Genomic DNA, 20,655 nt, shown 5'->3' with positions numbered 1-20,655 from the left:
TTCATCTTGGCATTGGTCCATATTTACCTCAAACTGACAGATTCTACTACGTATTGAGCACTGAGGGAGCAATGGCTGTGTGAGTTAGCCAAAATAAACTCAAAACCTATGATATGGTCACCCAATCTGTTTCAGGATGTTTACAGTCAGGGATAATTTTATTTTGTTACATGGGATTTCTAAGTTTCCTCTGCCAAAGCAGTGCCACAAAAGAAAAATGGAGGCTGATTAGGAGAACAAATTAGATAGAACTTATTGGATCTTAAGGAGGGATCCAGTGAACCAATCAACAATATCTAAAAACAAGATGTGGCAAAAGTGTTGGAATTTATTCTGCCTGCTGAAGCACAAGAAGAACCTTTCTGCTGGAACCTTTCTGAGCTGGTCCAAGGGGGAGCATTTTGAAAATATCTGCTCAAGAGAGACCAATCCAAGGCTCTGCATTCAATTGGACAAAAGAAGGGAGGAGAGGGGAGCCAGGGGACAGGACAAGGGCCAGATGAGATAGAATCTATGATCTGAGCATTTTTTCCTTACTGCTTGAAAACAAGACAGTTGGCTCACTGCCTGCAGAGATGAACTAAGCTCACATTAATTTCAGGGTTTGAAAGACAACACAGGGAGCTTGAGAGGTACAAGTTATCGACATGTAGCCTTATCAACAGTCTTCCAACATTCTGTCTTGTACGTCTTTTAGGCTGAGAGCAAATCAACCCCTATACCTTTTTAAAGCCAGATTTTTTTAATGGCTCGTTTTGGTTTTATAACACAACTGTGTGGACTTCCACAGACTTATTCACATCTAAATTCAAAGCAAAAGTAAAGGACTAAAGCATCATCAGAAAAGACGAATTTGGAATAACTTCACCCAAAGATCAATATCCACTTATTTGGTGTTTGTAGCTATAAGGTGTGTATGAAAGACGGTGTATAGAACATATTTCTTACATTCATTGTTACTCTAAATGACCTCAGGCTTTTACACTGCAAAAGCAATAAAGCAGCTTAAGCTTGTCTGAAACACAAACATAAAAAATCAGAAAGCTTTGGATAAAAAAAAAAAGAACAGTTCCGGCTTAAAGGTACTCTGAACATACTCATATGTGCAGAGTTAAGAATGTGGGTGTGGAATGTTTGTCTGAAGCATATCGTTAGCTGAATTTAGGCATTTGTGCCACTTTTATCAAACAAGTAATGTTATTGTAACGACGGCTGCAAAACTACTCAAAGTTCTGGTAATGATTATAGTAGTGAGAGGCTGCCATAAAAATATAAGTGGTGAGATTGAATGTGTTTGTCTTGGGCAATTGACTGAAGAGCATGTGTGTGATTATGAATTGGCATGGTACCTAAAGAACAAAGAACAATTTCCATATGGAAGAATTGTCAGTCAAAAACACAACACACAGAGTCAGTGAGGAGGCCGAGTCACATTTCTTAAATAATTTAATTGCAAAAAGGGTCTTTTAAAAATATTTCTACAAGAATGCATTATCATTTTTTTTAGTAATTTGTTGTGTATGTCTGCACCATTAAATACATCTCAATGCTTTTCAGAGAGGAATTAACAATTGCATTTCTTTAACCAACCCCTGCCCTGCCCCTATTTCACTAAACATTTACAGTACTCTCTGAAACATGTTGCTTATTTTTATTTGAAAAAAAAAAAAGTGACCAAAAGACATATGTCTGGTGAGCTTGTTAGAGGAAAAAAAAAAGACTATATATATATTCATTTAAAACAGACAATTTAGGAAACAAAGCACAAGAGAGTTGAAAGTATGAGTAGGGTGGGGGTGTTTTGGGGAGGATGGGTGTGTTTATGATTTGTGATGATGCAAAGGATGGAAAACAGGGAAAGTAAGGTGTAAGGAATGTTAGGATAGTTTGAATATTGGCACACAATTATATAACCAAAACTGACAGTCTAAACTGCTGATTGCCAAACTGTCACTGTAGAAAATGGCATTTCTTTTGTTCACCACACACACACACACACACACACACACACACACACACACACACACACACACACACATGCACACACAGAAAAGTAACAGTCCATCTTATTTTCAACCTCATGAAGTCAGATGGATGAACAAGAAACACAGGGGAGCAGGTTTCTTTCCTCTTTGTGAATGCTGTATATGAAACACTCTTGTGGACGTCAGAAAAACCTACTTAGAGATTAATTGTTTGCAGTTGAAGCGGTGGTGGGTTAATCTTTTAAATATGTGCAACACTGCCAGTTGAGCTCATCACTCATTCCCGGTTGACTTTGGTGAACACAAGTCCAGACCCCTGTAAACCATGTGTACTTAATCAATAGTTCATGAAAGCGCCAAACTGCCATTTTTCATGAGTAGGCATGTCTACCATCTGATTGTGTTTAGCCACATTCTTCCACCCCTTTTCTGTATTTTTATGCCCATCAGCTGCATCTTGTTTGGTGCCACATGCAAGTTAGCAACAGTGGGGCTAAACGGTCTGGAAGATTGAGCTGATTGGAGGAGAGAGTAATAATGTGTATTTATGGGAATCCCACAGTTCTGATTGCAGTCATTTCTTAATGTGTGCTCTTTCACTCTTCCAATCGCAGTGTAGTTTTTCGATAGAGGAGGACAAAATATCTGCACATCACAATGCAAAAATTATACATTGTTGCCAATTCTGGTGTTTCTGAGAAAATATGAATTCACCACTTTCATGTTAAAAAAAACTTAACTTATTTACTGCACTGCATTAGTACACAACTTTTAAAACTATTATTTGAGTGTGCACTACTTCTGTTACAGGTTAGTAAGCTCTTAAGAGACTATTAGCAATAGTAAAAATATCCATATGTGGACAGATATAGAACAACATGAAATAGGGAGTATGTTGTTTTGCATAATGTCCTCTTCTCCTGAAGGAGCTTTAGACAGTCTTGAAAACCTGGCAAGACTACCAAAGATGCTGCATTTTCAACACCTAAGGAACTGTATTCACATATTGCCTTGATCAGCTCCAACCAAAACAATATGGAGACTATCTTGAAGATCACAGCAGCGATAGAACCTCACTCTGTAATCCATCACCTTCAAACACCCTCTTGTGAGAAGCACAAGTAGCAGGGTTTCAGAGATGCAGCTGCTATCAGTTAAGATGAGGGGGGGGCTGCAAATTTTGGCTGTCTGCGTGCCCGGGCTGTTGATCCTGCACCGTGTTAATCATGCAGCAGCTAGAGCTGAGACAGAATGATTGCAGCCCAGACAGGAAATGAATGGGAGATAATGACAGGTCCACCTGCCCTATGTCTGCGTATGCCTGCATGCTGCACGTTCATATCCTGGCAATTCCCAACTGGCTGCTGGATTAATCGACCTGACATATAAAGACCAATAGGCTTATCCTCTGACAGCTCTGGATTTTCTAATGAGAATCCTTTTGGATGAAGGGAAACTGCAGGCCCTGAAGCACCGCCTCTCCACTGAAGTGACTGAAATTAGAGGAAGGTGAACTGACTAGTTCGACTCAAATTTATCTCTGGACCTGCTCCCAAGTAAGCTCCTAAAAGTACAACATGAAAAACATTTGACAACAGTTGAGTGGTTTGCAGGAATTAAACATAATGTGCCTGGAAGACAATTAGTAACAGCTGAGTGCTCCACAAATGCTCTTTATGTTGAGAATCAAAATGGGTTGGGAAAGCTTAAGATCAAGTTCAGGTGGCACACAAAAACTCGAACACACCTACTCACTTTTAAACGCTCAGACAACAATGCACACAGAACAAGTAGGTTATTAGCAGTGATCTGAGATGGGTTGTGTTAATGTCTTCTCTCTACTTCATCATTTTCCCTCTTCTCCCTCTCGTCGTCCTTTCCTTTCTGTTAATTTCACTCAGGCAAACATTTCACAACAACACTTCCTTTTTGTCAAAAACACCATGTTTCCTTTCTATCTTATTTTTGTTACAAAACATGTACAGGCTGTTTAGAACAACAACAAAAATACAATATCCAATTTATATGTGATTTCCTTTGTTTAATAATCATCAATTCATTAGGCAAATCCTTTTGGAGTTTCTCCTCCATCTGATTGTTCCAAGTCCACTCTCCCAAACAGCCTTGTCCAGCTGGGTGTAGACGGGGAATTGTGAGTTGGCGGATGAGGTACAAATAAATATACATAGGGCAGGATATCAGAAATTAAAACAGGATTTGATTATTTTAAATTCAGATAATAGTAAGTAGAAATTAAGGTGTCCGTCATGGTTTCACTCAGGTAAATGTTGTGTGTATGGTATGTCCAAAGTCCATTTTTGGATCTAATAGAAAACAGCTGTCCACAGAGTATAGCGTAATTGTTTCAGATATAGTTGCTCCTTATAACAGTTCAGTTCATGCGTTAATTCTCCATGGTGGCAAATAGCGGAAGCTGTATTGTACAGTATATTTGTGTGCAACTAGATACACCCGCACATCCAGACACACTTAATCACACATACACGCATACATGTTCACGCACACAGGTACAAAAATGCACACAAAAGGCCAAGGGGTCTTTCAATAGTCCTCGTCGCCCCCCTAAATCACAAAAAGTGTTCAGTGGAGGGGGGTTACGTCAAACCGTTGGCCAGCCATTTTGAAACCACAAATCTCCCAAAAGTGTGTCGGAAAGGCAAAAAAAAAAAAGTTCAATTTAATGCGGACAAATAAAAGTAAAAATAGTATTTATGCGCAAGAACACTGTTGATAAGCAGGTGTTCCCAAGCTGTGGAACCTGAGTCACTTCAGGCCAGAGTGAAGAGGTCATCTGGTGACCCAACAGTCGAAACAGGTGTCCAAAACTGTGGTTGCCTTCCTTTGACCTTCTTTATCTCCTCTTGAACCTTTGACTGCAGCCCATCTTGTTTTATTCCTTCACCACCTCACCCCTCTCCAGGAAGTGTCCTTTTAGGTAACACACCTTCAATATGAAGATGAAGAATAACACATGCACAATAAACAAAACTTCTGTTGGATAGAATTGTCCTCTATCCCCCGTGGTCTGACACGCATCGGATTTTTTCCCCCCGCTTTGTTTGTTTTAATATAAGTGACATTTTCACGTCACTTTGTTTACATCTTGGTGTTCATTCTTCAGTACGTATTATTACGTCCGACAGAGCCGGGTTGAGAGGTCAAAGGAAGAGGCTCTAGTGTGAAGATCAGAGTGTGGCTAAGGCCAACCTCACTAAAAACCACATGCATGCAAACATCAACCCACTCGTGGTGAGGCACGCATGGGAAAGGGGATTAACTCTTTCTCCTCTTTCAAAAACAAATTCCGTTTGGATGGAGGGGGGTAAATGATGGTAAACAACAAAAAGAGTGGGGACAGGAAATGTAAGTGGTAATGAAATAAAGAAAAAAAATATATATTCAGAGGCACTGCAAGCCAGTTTTATAGTGTGTAATGGCAGAGATGGGTCAGGCAGCTGGGGTTTTCCAGTAGCCCTCTCTGGCACAGTTCCTTCCCCCTTTTCCTGTCTGGCTGTCCGTTGACTGCATCTGCCTTGTGTGTCTTGTCGCTCACACCTGTACAGGAAGTGTTTGGTTCATCTGTAGTCTCATGTCCTGAATGCTACCGAGAATCTTCTTCTGATGGCCGGCCAACGTCACCCCTATCCGCAGCAAATCCCTGAGGAGAGAGAGGAAAATAGGAACAGGTGGCTCAGTTATAAAAAGATTAAATAAATAAATAAAAAGTGAACAAACATCAAGCTGAAGGTTGAAGAGCAAGTTTCGCTTTCCACCAAGAGTGAGCACACACTCCACTCGGTGGGAACAGGGACAGACATCACCCCCGCAATCAACCATAAAATGGCTTCCTGAGAGTGTGTTAACAAAATGGGGACGGTCGGAGTGCCAGACTTCTTGAAACATACTTTTGCTACCCAGCAGGTGAGCAAGACCACGAGAGTCAAAAGGCCATAATGATGGTTAATGATTAAAGAGCAAACTTAGCCGCTGTTTAGCACCTGGCAAAATTCACACCAGCCTGTCATTTATCTTTTAAAAAAAAAACGGACACAGGGGAGTAAATGATTTTCTTTTCTTTTTTGAAAAAAATATTAGTTGGATTGGATACTTGTTTAGGAAAATTAACTTGAAGTTGGCCACAGGTGAACAACCTTCTTTAGTGCTTAAAATATTCCTCAGAAGACAACAGCAGAGGCTGTAAAGTGTAAGTCATTCATTTAGCTGTCCAAATTTAACTGTGAACATACAGTTACTATATTTTCAAAAAAAGGCTTGTGAGAGCACACCTGCTTTGGCTCTCATTACTCAGATGGTATAATCTAATCATTGTGGCCATTACGCTGACCAATAATATCACAAGAATATCTTTTCCGCTTGTTTGTTTGATTTCACCAGTTGATAGCTGATAAGAGAGCAGACATTTTCTGGGGCTGCGATAATCTCTAACCATGTGAGTCGTCTCCATTCAGTCCCACTCACATACAAAGACCAAGTGATTTAGTATTACATGCTGACATCATACAATGGCTTTGTGACTCTATCCAGGCTTTACATCTAAACCCACTGACTCACATACAGAGTATGAGAATATATACACACGGCACATCCACTGTCTCCAAACCAGGGTGTGCCCCACAAATACATGGTGTAATTTATTTTTTTCTTCATATTTTGCCATCCCCATCAGTGCAGCAGCAGAGGATGAAATGATAATAAATGAGCACCATTAGAGAAATTACTGGCCATTAAGGGCAACAGAGAGCCACAGTACACCACACCTGTCAGCCTAGCCAAATTGAAACAAATTACCCCCACCTCCCCTGCCTATTATGCAGCAAATGAGAATGATTAATTTATCATTATAAACCTAATTCATTTATTTGATCATCACTGGACTCCAATTTCCATGACTTTCATAAGATCATTTCCTGTTTGTAAACATGACAAATGCTGGGTAAGTCATCAGCTGGAGATTGTAGGTAAGGAAGCAGCAACAAGACCTTGCCAACAATTAGTATTTCCCCATCATATTCCTCATTTTAATTTGTTGAAGTCATTTATTTATGATTTATTTCCATAAATATTGAATTGAACCGAATACTAAATATGGAAAACATAACAATAAAAGGGATGATACTGCACTGTATGTCCACAAGGTGTGATTTTATTTGTACAGGAATGCTTGGTTAAAGGAATGGTGAAATGTTCCCTGTTATTTTCATAGCTATGGGTATACATTATTCCTTCTATATCTGACTCTAGTGAGAGCTCAGTCTTCAACATCATGTCTAATTTATTCAAAAGATTATTTTTATTCCCTCAAGGTTAATCCATGTAACTCTACTTTGACTCTCAAACTCGGCCCAGTCAATCATGTTAGGCCTGATTAGCTCCACTCACTCTGCTGTCATCTGGGCCACCAGGTCAAAGGAGGCAAATCCGGCGTTGACGAAGTTGTCACGGTAGCGACTCATCTTGATGGCGTCCAGCCAGTCCCCCACAGTGGTGAAAGTGGTATAGTCTGGCACACAGCGGTCAAGCAAGGGCTGGGATACCCTACATTGGGGAGGAGGGGGAGGGAGGAGAGAGAAAGAGAGACAGAGAGAGAGGGTTAAGGTCGTCACTCTGCTGCCTCTACTGGCCAACCTCACCCCATAATGCCTCCCTACTGAGCGCCACCTCTCCATTTCTCTGCCTCCCCTCCTCTTTTCTCCCCCTCTTCTCCGCTCTCCTCCATACAGAGTGTAAAGAGTTGTGTGCAACGGGGCTGGGGAAATATGTGTTGGGTTTGAGGGTGTGCTTTTATGACTGTGGAGAGACTGGCTGGAGGCTTGGGTGCTGGATGTTGGCGCTGCAGCTGGTGAGGCGTGGTGATGTATTTTCCCAGAGCATATATCAAATCTAGTCCCCAATGATACATGTTGTCATTTGTGACCAGGACAGGTTTTTTAACAAGCCATGATTGTTTGATATTATCATAATTGCAATTGTGACAATAACTAATGTATTTATTTATTTTTGTAAAAAAAAATGCATTTCTTTCTATGTGAGTCATGCACGTATGTTCCCTACAATAGTTTTCATGGAACACTAGAGATATCTGGAATTGTTGCAATAAGATGTAGAGTCTGCTTCATCAGTATTGGTGAAACAGAAAAACAAATCTATCTATGCGGTTGTACCGATTTGTACTTTTAAACCAACTACAAATGCGGTTTAAATCTGATCTGAGAAGACTGGATTCCATGCGGTTTGGCTGGTCAGTTTAAATCAAATTTGTGCCGTTATGAACATGAGCTTAACCAGCAGGCTATAACTGTTAAACCTTTTAGCACATAATTATTGTATATAGGGTTCATATCTACGAGTGTTTATAAATGTTGAAGCATGCGTTCTTTCTTGATCTTTATACAGGCTTACCTCAACAAAAGAATGCTTGCGACATAATCCAAAAGAGGTGGACAGACATTTTCTTCAAGAGAAGGAATAACTATCTAAGGAATGTAAATACAGATGTTGTTAAAATGCACATGTGGTTGCACATCAGGACTGACTCATGATGCCATGGACTCTAGAAGAAGTGACTTACAAGTGCCACTTCATTCACTGCATTTCATTGCAGATGAATGCATTTAGTTGTGTTGTGGTTCTCTTTACTGCCTAGTCGGGTCTGAAAATGTGTTTTGTGGATTTTGCACTTTTCCAACACACCTGATGACAGCCCAAAAAGGCCTCTCTTAACAAAAAATCTCAGGGCTGATCAATGCCACAGATAGAGAGGCCACCTTGCTAGTTTTAATAAAACTGTGCAACAACTCAAAGTGAAGTAGAGCGGATGAACAAGAGTAGAGGTGGAAAGGATGACGGGGAGGTGAGGGGAGGTAAGGGAGAAGAAACAGTTGAGGGAGCGAGTCCAGAGAAAGAACACCACTGTCTTCCCTTTTCTCTGCTCTGCTGATCCCTGTCATCCTTTTGATGGCATTAGATTCATTAACAATTAAAAGAGGAATGGAGAAAGAAAGAGGGGGAAAAGAGAAAAAGGCATGAAGGGGAGTTAATAACAGTGATACAGAGGCCCCATTGAGTGGTGTAGATGGAGTGATTTTTAATAAGGCCTGTGCTTCGGAGCCCACGGCCTCAGGCTGCCGTTAACTTCAGACTCTGGCCTCCCTTAATTGAGTATTGTTAGTCCTCCTTCTCTAAAGTTGGCTTAAGAAGAGTCCAAACTATTGCCGGCCACATGTGAGCCACAAGCAGAGACACAGCAGGAGAGTTGGATAATCCTGTGAGTAAGATTGCTACAGGCCGAGCCTAAATTCACAAGAAACTGTGTCGGTCCTAACAGGGGACCGTCACAGTCTCTCCAAAGGGTTTACTCGCTGTTTTACATTTTAAAAACTTAAGGGATTTGATATGGTTAATTTCTCTGGTGTGAATCTCTCTGCTGACAGCAGAAACTCAGACAAATGCAAACATGGAAGTGACTCATGGTTCTGGTGTTAGAAGCCCTCGATTCACCAAAGCTCTTTTGATAATTTCCCATTAAACACACAGTACAATGTGCGATCATGTCAGGCATATGTAATGGACCTACACACCACTGAAGGACATCGTGTCAGACGGTGTTAGCAAACTACAGCCAACCAGGACTAGTGTGTCATCTCTCAATCCTCCCTTGTTAGGTTCGTCGGCAGGAGGCCACCTCTCCGCTGGCCCGTTTAAAATCTCGTTAGTGGCTAATTAAAAGACTCTCCCATCTCTTTTTTGTATCTCCTTAATCTAGCTAATTAACCGCAAGCTTAATCTTCTAAGAACGTCACTCTGGTGGCCAACCGAGACCCTGGTTTCCCTCATGAGCCCAACCCGGGATAGTCTGTGGCCCTCCCTTGAGACAGAAAAGCCCTGATGCAGGGACAGAAAGGTAGGTCACCCCCTTACTGTATGCTCCAACTCTGCAGCCTCCAAATTCTTTCCAAGAAGCAAGTTTCAAATAAAGATAAATCAGCTAAATGTAGATGTGACATAATTGATTGAGCTCCCAGCTGGTGGCTGAACTGCTTTAAGGGCTGTATTGAGCGATGGTAATTTGGATTTGCATAATGGCTTAGCCTGCATTTGTGAGGACTACAGATTGTATGGAACGGAATCTGCACTTTATAGGCATTTAAAGAGTGTTGTAATTGAGTCAGAGTGACTCACATACACTATCAGCCTGGATACAGAATATTTTCATGCAGCACCAGCTCAGCTGCAAATGGCAGAGCTAGTACTGTCATTACTGATAAGTCAGGTGACTGGCATTAAACAAAGTAATTGTCAGGTATCTTATCACAAAAGTCTAAAATGTCTGGTCCAACGCATTGCTGAATAAATCTAGAAAATAATTTTAGAAAGCTATCAGTACTAATATACATACTAATTAGACAACAACAATAATAAAACAAATACAAGCCAGCACAGAGCCTAAGGGAACTAGAAACAGATTCACTCATTTTTGTTTACCAGTCAACACATGCAAGGTGAAATCTTTTCTTTAAAGATTTTCTTGGCCAGGCTGTCATGGTGTTTCTGAACTTAAACATATTTTAAATCACGCAGCATATAAGACTTACCCTGTGGACTGTGTGCTGTTGGTGACCACTTTCAGGCTGGCAGCATTGCGAATAAGCTTATCCAGTGTGGCCACAATCTGGGTGAATTTGGGTCGCAGGTTCCTCTCTTTCACCCAGCAGTCCAGCATGAGCTGGTGCAGGGCTGTGGGGCAGTCCATGGGTGGGGGCAGTCGATAGTCCTGCTCCACAGCATTTATCACCTGAGGGAGGACAACAGAGAAATCAGTCTACCTCTTATCACTAAACTGGTGTAGGGGGTAGACAGACAACCCAAGGAGAGCAAGAGGTGATCGGATGAAAGGGCAAGTAAGGGAGGACAGAAAAGGATAGAATGATGGAAAAGTAAGATAGAAAGAGGAAATCCTGCCACAGGCTATATAATGATATAAGTTCCAGAGTGAGAAGGATATGTGAGTGGGTATGATCTGTGAGCAGGACCATGAAAGTGGTTGAAAACATTTACATTTCATATACAGTATGTTCAATTTATTTGTCACACTGTGTATTTCATATAATGGAAAAAAAAAAAGATCATATTAGCTTACATCTTGATTGCTCATGTCCCAATACGGCCGTTCACCGTATGACATTACTTCCCACATGACAATACCGTAGCTCCACACATCACTGGCAGAGGTGAATTTCCTGTAGGCAATAGCCTCAGGGGCCGTCCAGCGGATGGGAATTTTTCCTCCCTGTGGATATGCGAATGAGTAGGTGAGCATGAAATACTGGAAGGATGGAACACGGACACAGAGCCACACACATACAAGAAGGGGAGAGAGAGGGTGAGAAACAATCTAAGGGAAACATTGATGCACAACACATGGGTGCATGCTGTAGAACCCAAGCGCAACATACACACAAGGTTAGTCAACCTTTAGACAAAAATGACAAGAACAAACACATGAAGTTATTAGGATATCTATTGTGCTACAAATAGCCTTTTTTAACATCAATATATCAGCATTTTAGAGTCCATCCATGTAACTACAATGGGTGAGATGATTGATATCTCATACCAGCAGTATTTCTCAAAGTGTCGAACACATTTGTAAATTAACGCCAGAGCTTTCTGTCACCAGGAGACTTGTCAGGCCTCACTCCCTTCGGATATTGCTCCGGGTGTGGGGATTTTGCTTTTTCTTTTGCTTTACTATAAAAAGGGTTTACAAATCGGAAGGGACTTTTCAATCACCGTAAATCACAGTTAAGTTCCACAGGAAGAAGCAAGCCCTTTCATGTTTGAAAAAAGCAAGAAGCGCAGACTACCTCTGCACACGTAAGCTGTAGGAGGTATCCAATCTTTGCTCCATAGCTCGTGTTTACCAAGTTCACATGACATGAGCATGAAAGGGTTCCCTACATCTTAACTTAACTTATATGCAGTTTTCTCTGAGAATAGGATCTAGAATTTATCTTTAAAATAAGACATTTTTGTAATTTCTTTTGGATTTTGGTCATCTATTGTTATCTAAACTGTTATTATTTCTCAGTCATCTTCCATGTCTTTTTAGTCAGAATGTTAAAATCATACGGTAATAAGATTAATTTCGGATTAAAGTTCAAACAATAGTGATGTATTGATGTCAAAAAGATTACATGCAGCAGCTTTAAACACTGATTAAAAACATGCATCGACATAAAAAGACACACACATGTAATGTATACACTGACTCACCAGTGAGCTGGTGTAGGTAGGATCTGTAGGGTCATCCTCGAGGAAACGAGATAGGCCAAAGTCAGACACTTTACACACCAGATTGCTGTTAACTAAGATGTTACGAGCAGCCAAGTCTCTGTGCACGTAGTTCATGTCTGATAGATACTTCATGCCAGCTGCAATACCACGCAGCATGCCAACCAGCTGGATCACAGTGAACTGCCCGTCATTGAGCTGACAAGGGAAAACAGAATGAAAAGAGTTAAACTGGATGTAGATCATGGTTGCATGTTCAAAGGAACGTGATATATATTTTTCTCTATTTTTTTTTACTCCGACCTGTCTTTCTATTTTCTTTCTCTGTGTTTGCATAAGTCTCCTTACTCTCATCTTTCATCTGCCATCTTATCACACTCTAATGTCTTTTTTTTTGTAAACCCACCCCCCCTTCGCTTCATTCTCTATATCTCCTTGTATTGCTCCCTTTTCTTTGTCAGACAATGTATGATATGACTTTAAGGCAGCGATTCATTGGAGACTGAGCTCTTTGTAAATGTCACCAACTGCCGGAATGCCGGATTTGTCAGATATCCACTGTGGGTTCTGTGGCTGAGTTTAAGAAGACCTTTTCAGGCTCTAAAGAAATAGAGATAACTAAAAAGAAAGATCAAGCAGATTTGGATGAGCTTATTTGCTAAGTAGTGCTGCATTATTGATAAAATCACACATTCATCTTTTATAAGGTGTGGCTAACACCATAGCTACAGTATTCTTGTAAGAAATGTGTCGGTTTGCCTCTGTTTTTTTCTCACCCTTAGAAAAGAATCCAGAGCCCCATTTTCCATGAATTCAGTGACAATCATCACTGGCCGACTCTTGGTGACCACACCTTCCAGACGGATAATGTTGGGGTGGTCAAACTGACCCATGATGGAAGCTTCGGACAGGAAGTCTCGTCTTTGGCGGTCAGTATATCCCACCTTGAGAGTCTTGATGGCCACAATGATTTCTCTGCGCCCAGGCAGCTTCAGGCGACCGCGGCAAACTTCTCCAAACTCTCCTGTGAGAGCCCAGGTGAAACAGGCAGAGAAACAGCAAAAGAGGGAGAGGAGAGATGGAAGAAAGGTATGACGGAAGAGTGGAGGAGAGTGGGGTAAAAGAAGGGAGAGGGAACAGTTAACTGGTTAGAACCAAGGAGCCAGGGAGGGTGAGCAGGAGGGTTGAGGCAGGGGGAACTGCAAGAGAAGCCAGGACTCTAGGCCAGTCTTAAGTGATGGTGGTGGAATGGAGTGGATCGTACAATTACTTTGTACTCTTAGGCTAAACCTTAAAAGAAAAAACATTGCATGAGAGGCATATGAAAAGATGTGGAGTTGAAAAAAGAATTATGTTGGAATTAAAAAAAATTATTGGAATAAGGTGATAGGAGTCAAGCTGAGGGAACATAGGAGGAAGTGGTCATGGATCAGGGAGGTGGTGCTAAGCTTCAGAGTGGCAGGGAAAGCGGGCACTGGACGAGGAGATGGGTGGAGACAAAAGCTTAGGTGGATTGGGAGTTGTGGACGCTTTATGTTTAGATTCTACTCCAAGCGTGCGCAAGAAACGCAAGAAAAATTAGACAATGAGGATGGTATGTATCAATGTGAGTGCAAAGGGGTCAATGTGGGGGAAGTCAGGGGAGGGGGGAAAGGTAAGGGCCGGAGGGAGGGACGGATTGAGTAAGGGGTAGAGGAGAAGGTAGGGGACAGGGAAGACACGGGTTGAGGGTTTGTCACTTTAAAGGCGAGTGCTGGGAAGCGACGGGTTTCATGTAGTAGCCTCAGCAGTAGAGGAGCTGTCGTAGTAGTAGTAGCAGAAGTAATGGTAGTAGCAGAAGCAGCAGTAGGGGATTCCCATCTCTGCCATCACAAAGTCCTCCGATTTCGTTCAGTTACATAAGCTACAAAAAAACTCAACTTCACATGGCATAGTCCTGCAGCTTTTAAGCAGAGATATTACTTTCAAATATATGGAATACACAAAATATTTCACTGTCTACAACATCATAGATATCTAAAGAAGGTGAGATTCTAAAAAAGGGAAGACAACCACATGGTGGAAGGGGTGGAAGTGCCAGGACCTGGGGTCAACTATGGTGATCCAGTAGAAACCCTCTTTTATTAAGAGGGTTTCAACACAGTAAAAAGTGGGCTGGTTCAGAGACATTCAATCCTGGACTAGAGACAATGTATTATCTTATGCCCCATTCAGATAGATTTAAAATTAGCATTAACAATTCTGCTGCCCTTTGAAAAGCAGAATTGCTCAGTGTAATCTCACATATTCCCAAAGCTTACACAGAAAAAAATCCTCTTTAAATAAAATAGCCATAACCCATTTGCAGGAGTAAATTGGCTTTCAATAGCAACCGTATGTCAACGACCAAGTAAAATTACACCCTTAGGAAAACAATTAAAGGTAACTGCTGAAATAGAAAAAAAATAAACTACACTATTCCGTATAAGAAGTTAAAAATGTAGGGTCAACAAGTGTGACACAAATCATTAAGGCTGTACTGTAATTAGCTCTGGAAAAAGATAAAAGAAGACTGACACGTGTGCTCAGACAGGATCAAAATCTTCCCTTGAGAAATTAATCTTGTCTGCATGGGGCTGTAGTTTTGTACTGTCCACACTCTGATTCCATTAAATTTAAGATTTTTTTTTAATCATCCAGAAATTATTAGTGTAAACATATCAATTTCCATACATTGGATTGGTCTCATTCCAGGATTGGGCTCCATTTTCACGGGTAAAATGATAATCCACCATCCAAAAGGTTTACAAATACTCTGTATGTGCATTACATGTGAAAGGTGCAAGGACTGTGAGTCACACCATCTTAGGGAGGACACAGCTAGTAATTTGAACATAAGACAGTGCTGAATATATCTGTAAGAAAAGGGGTTCCTAAGAATGACCAGTGTGGTGGGGGGAGGGAGGAAGAAGAGGGCTAGCGATGAATTGAGTGAAAGTACCGCTTGGTGTGAAGTCCTCTAACGGTATGGCCTGGAGGTGACTAGCAGTCTTCCCCCTGTAGCTCAGGAGCTTTGGTGGGTTACCTGCGCCAATGACCTCCTCGATCTTCACGCAGGACACGTCGATCTCCTTGGCAAACTCGCGCACTGCCTCATTGGGGTCCTCATACGTGAAGGGGTCAATGTAGACCTTCATTCCCGGCGTTACTATTGGGGATTCAGTGGCAAGAACAGGAAAGTGAATCTACGCTGCCAAGCAAAGTCTGTGAAACCAAGATTCTAAAATTTACTTTATTATTGGGCTAAATGATTAAGTCAATTCATGCTATGGGAGTTACTTGTCAGTTAATGATGCACTAAAGTTAAGGAATACTATATAATGTGGAATAAAGTAAAAAAAAAAAAGAGATCTTAGCAAAGAGACTTACTGTACTGCTGCAGTTTCTCTGTGTACTCCGACTCTGAACCATTTCTCTGTTTTCTGTAAAGAAAGATGAAAACACACTCAGTCACGTGGACCCAGTGGGGTGCAAACACTGGGAAAGAACAAAGGCAGAAAGAGAAAATTGGTCTTCTTTCATTCCTGGTTGTTGCATGCAATGTAGCCACACTAGATGTTGGACTGGGCAATATGTTGAGTCTCTTTACATGAGAAGCAAGGGATACATTGATAACGATTGTATCATTGTCTAGTAGTACAATGATTCATACTTGAAGACTGTAATGCGAGTCTAAACAATAGGATATCATACCATTGTCTGAAGAGGCAAGTGAAAGGCATTCCCTTTCAGTACCATCAAAATGAGCAGGCAAGACAAATAAAGGCTCAAGCAGTAAGCTAAGCTCTGTCACCTTCCTCGCTCTATGGACAACAACACTATTTCTCCCAATTCAATCTAAATATTTTTGTCTCCATGTGGAACCTGGCTCTTTTTACTGTATTCTCTCTTTCCATTTTTTCCTTCCTTCTTCTGCATTCTTTTTCTCTTGTGCACACGTGTCTCAGTTTGTATAACCTCACCTTCCTGCATAGGTTCCTTCTGCGTAGTAGTGGGGTTGGGAGCCATAGAAAAGGGGCTGGGTTGTTTAAATGACATGTTAATGTGCTTCCTTTGTTGTCTAACCAGTAACTGGGACAAAAAAAAAAAAGCCCAATGGTGATTTGCATTTTATTTCAAATTCTAATTTTGTCTGCTATAAGCAGTAGCTCTGTGTTCAATATTATTACTATTTTCCCCTGCTTCTTCAGTGGCAGTCAGAACGGCAGCTAAGCTAAGACCCTGAGAGAGACACAATGTAGTGGTGTGAAAATAGAAGAGAGCAAAGAGGCAGTATGGAGAAGGAGGAGGGGGGATCAGGGAGATTATTATTCAGTCTAGCGTGACCGATGCCCACGCTTGTCAGCCGCTGCCTGAACTGGCTTGTAGAGGGAACCCAGTGGGCGCCAGTCAGCAGTGAGTGCCAACCTTACACATACTTATACACACATAGTGCATTTGCTGCTTGACAAATGAGCTGTATAAGAATAAACTGGTGTTCTTAGTCCAAGCTGATTCTGTACCAGACATTTTGAAAGGTTTGAGTGGTCGTTTGCATCATCCCAGTCAGTTGGGTTCAGCGGACAGGGAAACATCTGGGATCTTTGTGGTCAGACACCCGCAAATATGATTCTAAGTGCTCGGTCATGAGGGCAGGCCTATCGGGCCCAACAGCTGCTACACCATGTTGTGTCCAGTGAGTAAAATGGCATTTTGTCTGTTTACTATTCAAAGATTCAGATGGCTAATCTGGCATTCAGAGGCCACACAGGTGGCGCAGCAATCCACTGAGACTGTTCTGGGGTGGTTTGGAGGACATGCAAACAGAGTTGACATTTGAATCTATCTCTGTTTTCTTCAGCTTGAAGTTTAAACATTATTGACAAATGATCATTTAAGTGCCAGCGGATTAAATTTATCTGTAAAAGTGTTTTAGCCCACCGTTATCTACTATTTGTCCATGTAACTTATTGGATTCTTTTAGGAGTTATATTCTGACCTGAGGCAGACGATAGCAATGACCACAACTGCAATGATGAAGACCAAGGTGGCGGTGGCTGATCCAACGATGAGTGGCAGCTGCTCCTGCCATGACTTTGGTGGGTCAGCTTCAGATATAAAATAAAGAAAATTGTTATATGGAGATCTGGTGACAAAGATACACCCAAAAAAACAGTAGTCCTGTGCATAGCCAAATGCTGTGCTACTCTGTAAGACATACAAATTCTATCGTATACTTTTATACCTCTCCCACAGAATGCTAACATAAGTAAAAATAGGTCCTTTTTTTTAATTAGGTTGCACAATATTGAGTAAAAGTATATTTGATACCTTGACTTGCTGTTAGGATAGATTCTTACTCAATCATAATTCAATTTACATGAATTTCAGGTCCTCTTTTGTGAACATTTGACTGATTTTGAACATGCATATTCAATTCAATTCAAATTCAAAAATACTTTATTTATATGAGCCATTACTGCTAAGCAACAAATATTCTAATATATAATAATAAATATATATATATATCTCTGGATAATGAGAAATGTGTAGATGTAACGTACATTGCAGGTTGGTGCTGAAGTCTGCTGGGCTGCTATACCGCCCATAACCAGCAACTGTTCGGGCACGGACCTGTACCACATAGGGTGTCCCAGCCTTAAGACCTTCAATGCGCGCATTGCTCCGTTGCGCAGTCATGGTATGGGCGATGGCCTCACCCTGATCCTACACACAAGAAAGACAAGTGAAGAAAATGATAGAAAATAACAGCCTGCGTTCGTCGTCATCTCATCTCTGAACCTCCATCCTCCCTGAAATAGTTTACTAGTCTAATAATATAGACAGGTGAAAAAACACTTGAAAAACAAGAACAAGACAGACAGATTGAAGAGGTTATGTTAATTTGATGGTAGAGGACAACCAACAGGACAGATATTTACTGAGTGCTTTTGTTCTCTCCACAAGCCAAAGCCTCTGTGAGAACTCTGTGAACCTCTAGAAAAATACAGACTTTCTGATGCATGGACTGAGAGAGGAAGCAGGGGAAAGAACCGGGGTATGAGGTATTCATAAAAGAGCAGTGCACAATAAAAATCTGGGGAAGGATTGGGAGGAGAGAGAAAAGGAAAAGGGAACAAAAGACTGAGGGATGGAAAGTTGAGAATAAGGCGATGAGAATGCTCACTTGCCTCACACTAACCGTGTGTTTATCAGGGGAGGCATTGTTTTGCACATTTACAGAAACACAGATGAAACAGAGACCATGCAAGTCAATAGAATTGGATTGAATTAGAAGCATTCACTGACATTGCTGCTTACCTTCTCATGGTACTTAATCTCATAATCCAGAATGATTCCGTTGGGTTTTTCTGGAGGAAGCCAGGACAGGCTCATGGTGCTCGCAGTGGCCGCCATCAGGTGAACTGTCGGCACTGCAGATGGAGCTAAAGAGAAAAATGAATTCTGTTTTATTTATCATTTTCTGTACATGTCTTTTGAAGTTCTACGCCCTTTGTGTGTCCATTGAAGCCGAAACACAAAGTCTAAGTCTGGGAGCTTTGTGAAAAGCTTTGGCCATTTGTTAGTATGCAGAACCACTCCCCACTAATGCTCAAATTCTCCCTCACAGGGTCCTAGGGGGAGTGGAGGAAATGTGTAGTGCTCCTGTGACGCGAAAAGAATCAAAGAGCAAGGCTGATAGAGAAGTTTCTGGTACAATGTAGTTTCCCGTCATACACCAGGGGGTTTAGGAACAAGTATATACAAACAGGAGTAGATCTTTCACACCCATAACCACATGCCAAGCTATTTTCATACACATTAGGTAATATGCTGGACACATTAGAAAACATATAAAGACTACATACTTCATGAGATATGCACATTAACACATACATATACATTCATTGGCTTGTGGACATTACATTCTAGTGTGTATTATACACACTGTCACTCCACCCACTTGAGCTTTCCATGCTTTGTTCACATGTGCCCATTAAGAGCCAAGTGCTGTCTGCCCCATGTCTCTCTTCCAATTTTCTAAGTTCAGGCTTGTTCTGTTCCTCTGACTCATTCTCCTAGTCTTCGACTTTTGTCTCATAACTTCCACTGTCTATCTCCAGTGACTCCTTGACTTAAAAAATAAAGTTATGTACTTTTCCTGTGTGAACAAAATCACCCCATAGTTTTCTTTTTCCCTTTCCACAGTCCTCTTCAAGTCCTCACTTTTTATCTTTTTTTTCACCATGATAAAACCTCCTCCCTTCTTTGTCAAGGGCCAGGTTATGGTGTCTTGTAATATGTTTAAAACATGTGCCATCAAAACAAGTCATATATAACTTGTGAATGGCCAGATGAATTGAAAAAGCCTGCCATAACGGGAGGGGTACAATATTGGGTACACACTGAGATGCACACGTTTAAATGAATGGGAGAGCCAGGAAGATGAGGACAGTGATTTGGTCCTAACTGACCTCTGCGCAGTTGGCTGATCATGGAAAGAGGTTGGTGTGAATATCAGATAGCCAATTTTGAACACCCTCCTTGAGCATGTCTCTCTTCTTTCGCACCCCAGCCCTCACTGTTTTTGTTAAAAGCTCTTAGATCCCTCAAGCTCCCCCACCCCATTAAATGCAGTGCTTGTGTTTTGGACAAGTCAGCCTTCTGTTTCTCTCTCTTTCTTTGGCTCCAGAACCTCACCTTCCTTGATTCTATCCCTTCCCAGCCCCCCTGCCATTCCATCTATCCATGTCTCTCTTTCTACTGGAGAAGACAATACTTCCTAGACAGAGCCCTGGTTACTCTAGCCGAGGGATTAGGGGCCCTCCTGGGAGAAGATGTTGCAGTTACCATGGAGGTGGCCCCTGGGGCTTATCACCACCTTTAGTATTTATTTAGGTTCTTAAAATGTGAATACATATGCAGGGATAGTCTTAAGACTACACAAATAGATATCTGATCACAGTTGATGCTCTCTTGCCCCGTCCTTTCCCTCCACTGCTCTCTGCACACGCAACTGACCTCAAGCAATGACCGGTGGACAGTTGTTCCTGTCAGCCCAGTGCCAGACCCTCTCATAAAACAAAGAGGCCTTTGCATGGGGCAGTGGGGCCTTTGGGCCCTAGACCCACAAAGAGAAAGCATTCCAAAAGCATCTTTTAGGAGCAGGCACACAAGGTTAGAGGTGAGGAGGACAAGGCCATGGAGAGAAGGGAGAGGGGGAGGAGCAAAGCATAATCTGTGATGTTGACTGAGCCACCCGAGAGAACAAATTTAACATAGCGGCTAAACACATCTAAGGCACAACTTAAGAGCCCTG

At 41.6% G+C, this 20,655-nt stretch overlaps 1 protein-coding gene across 9 annotated transcripts in view; it reads right to left on the bottom strand.

Moving 5' to 3' along the window:
- Positions 1 to 1,428: 1,428 nt before the first annotated feature.
- Positions 1,429 to 20,655, bottom strand: part of ephb3b (eph receptor B3b) — a 59,153-nt gene continuing 39,926 nt past the window's right edge. Inside the window, exons 6-16 of one of the 9 annotated variants that reach the window (XM_075485551.1) lie at positions 18,657 to 18,781; positions 17,900 to 18,062; positions 17,335 to 17,443; positions 15,726 to 15,778; positions 15,298 to 15,504; positions 13,094 to 13,341; positions 12,300 to 12,515; positions 11,164 to 11,349; positions 10,619 to 10,818; positions 7,407 to 7,562; positions 1,429 to 5,664 (exon numbers count right to left, since the gene is read on the bottom strand). In XM_075485551.1, coding sequence (XP_075341666.1) covers positions 5,556 to 5,664; positions 7,407 to 7,562; positions 10,619 to 10,818; positions 11,164 to 11,349; positions 12,300 to 12,515; positions 13,094 to 13,341; positions 15,298 to 15,504; positions 15,726 to 15,778; positions 17,335 to 17,443; positions 17,900 to 18,062; positions 18,657 to 18,781 — 1,772 coding nt within the window. In that variant the 3' untranslated portion in view covers positions 1,429 to 5,555. Of the gene's footprint in view, positions 5,665 to 7,406; positions 7,563 to 10,618; positions 10,819 to 11,163; positions 11,350 to 12,299; positions 12,516 to 13,093; positions 13,342 to 15,297; positions 15,517 to 15,725; positions 15,779 to 17,334; positions 17,444 to 17,899; positions 18,063 to 18,656; positions 18,782 to 20,655 lie in introns of all 9 variants that reach the window. The other 8 variants (XM_075485550.1, XM_075485554.1, XM_075485553.1 and 5 more) reach the window with 8 other exon arrangements.

The sequence above is a fragment of the Odontesthes bonariensis genome, chromosome 15, assembly GCF_027942865.1.
Source record: "Odontesthes bonariensis isolate fOdoBon6 chromosome 15, fOdoBon6.hap1, whole genome shotgun sequence".
NCBI lineage: Eukaryota > Metazoa > Chordata > Actinopteri > Atheriniformes > Atherinopsidae > Odontesthes > Odontesthes bonariensis.
This window is presented reverse-complemented; position numbering and strand designations above follow the sequence as displayed.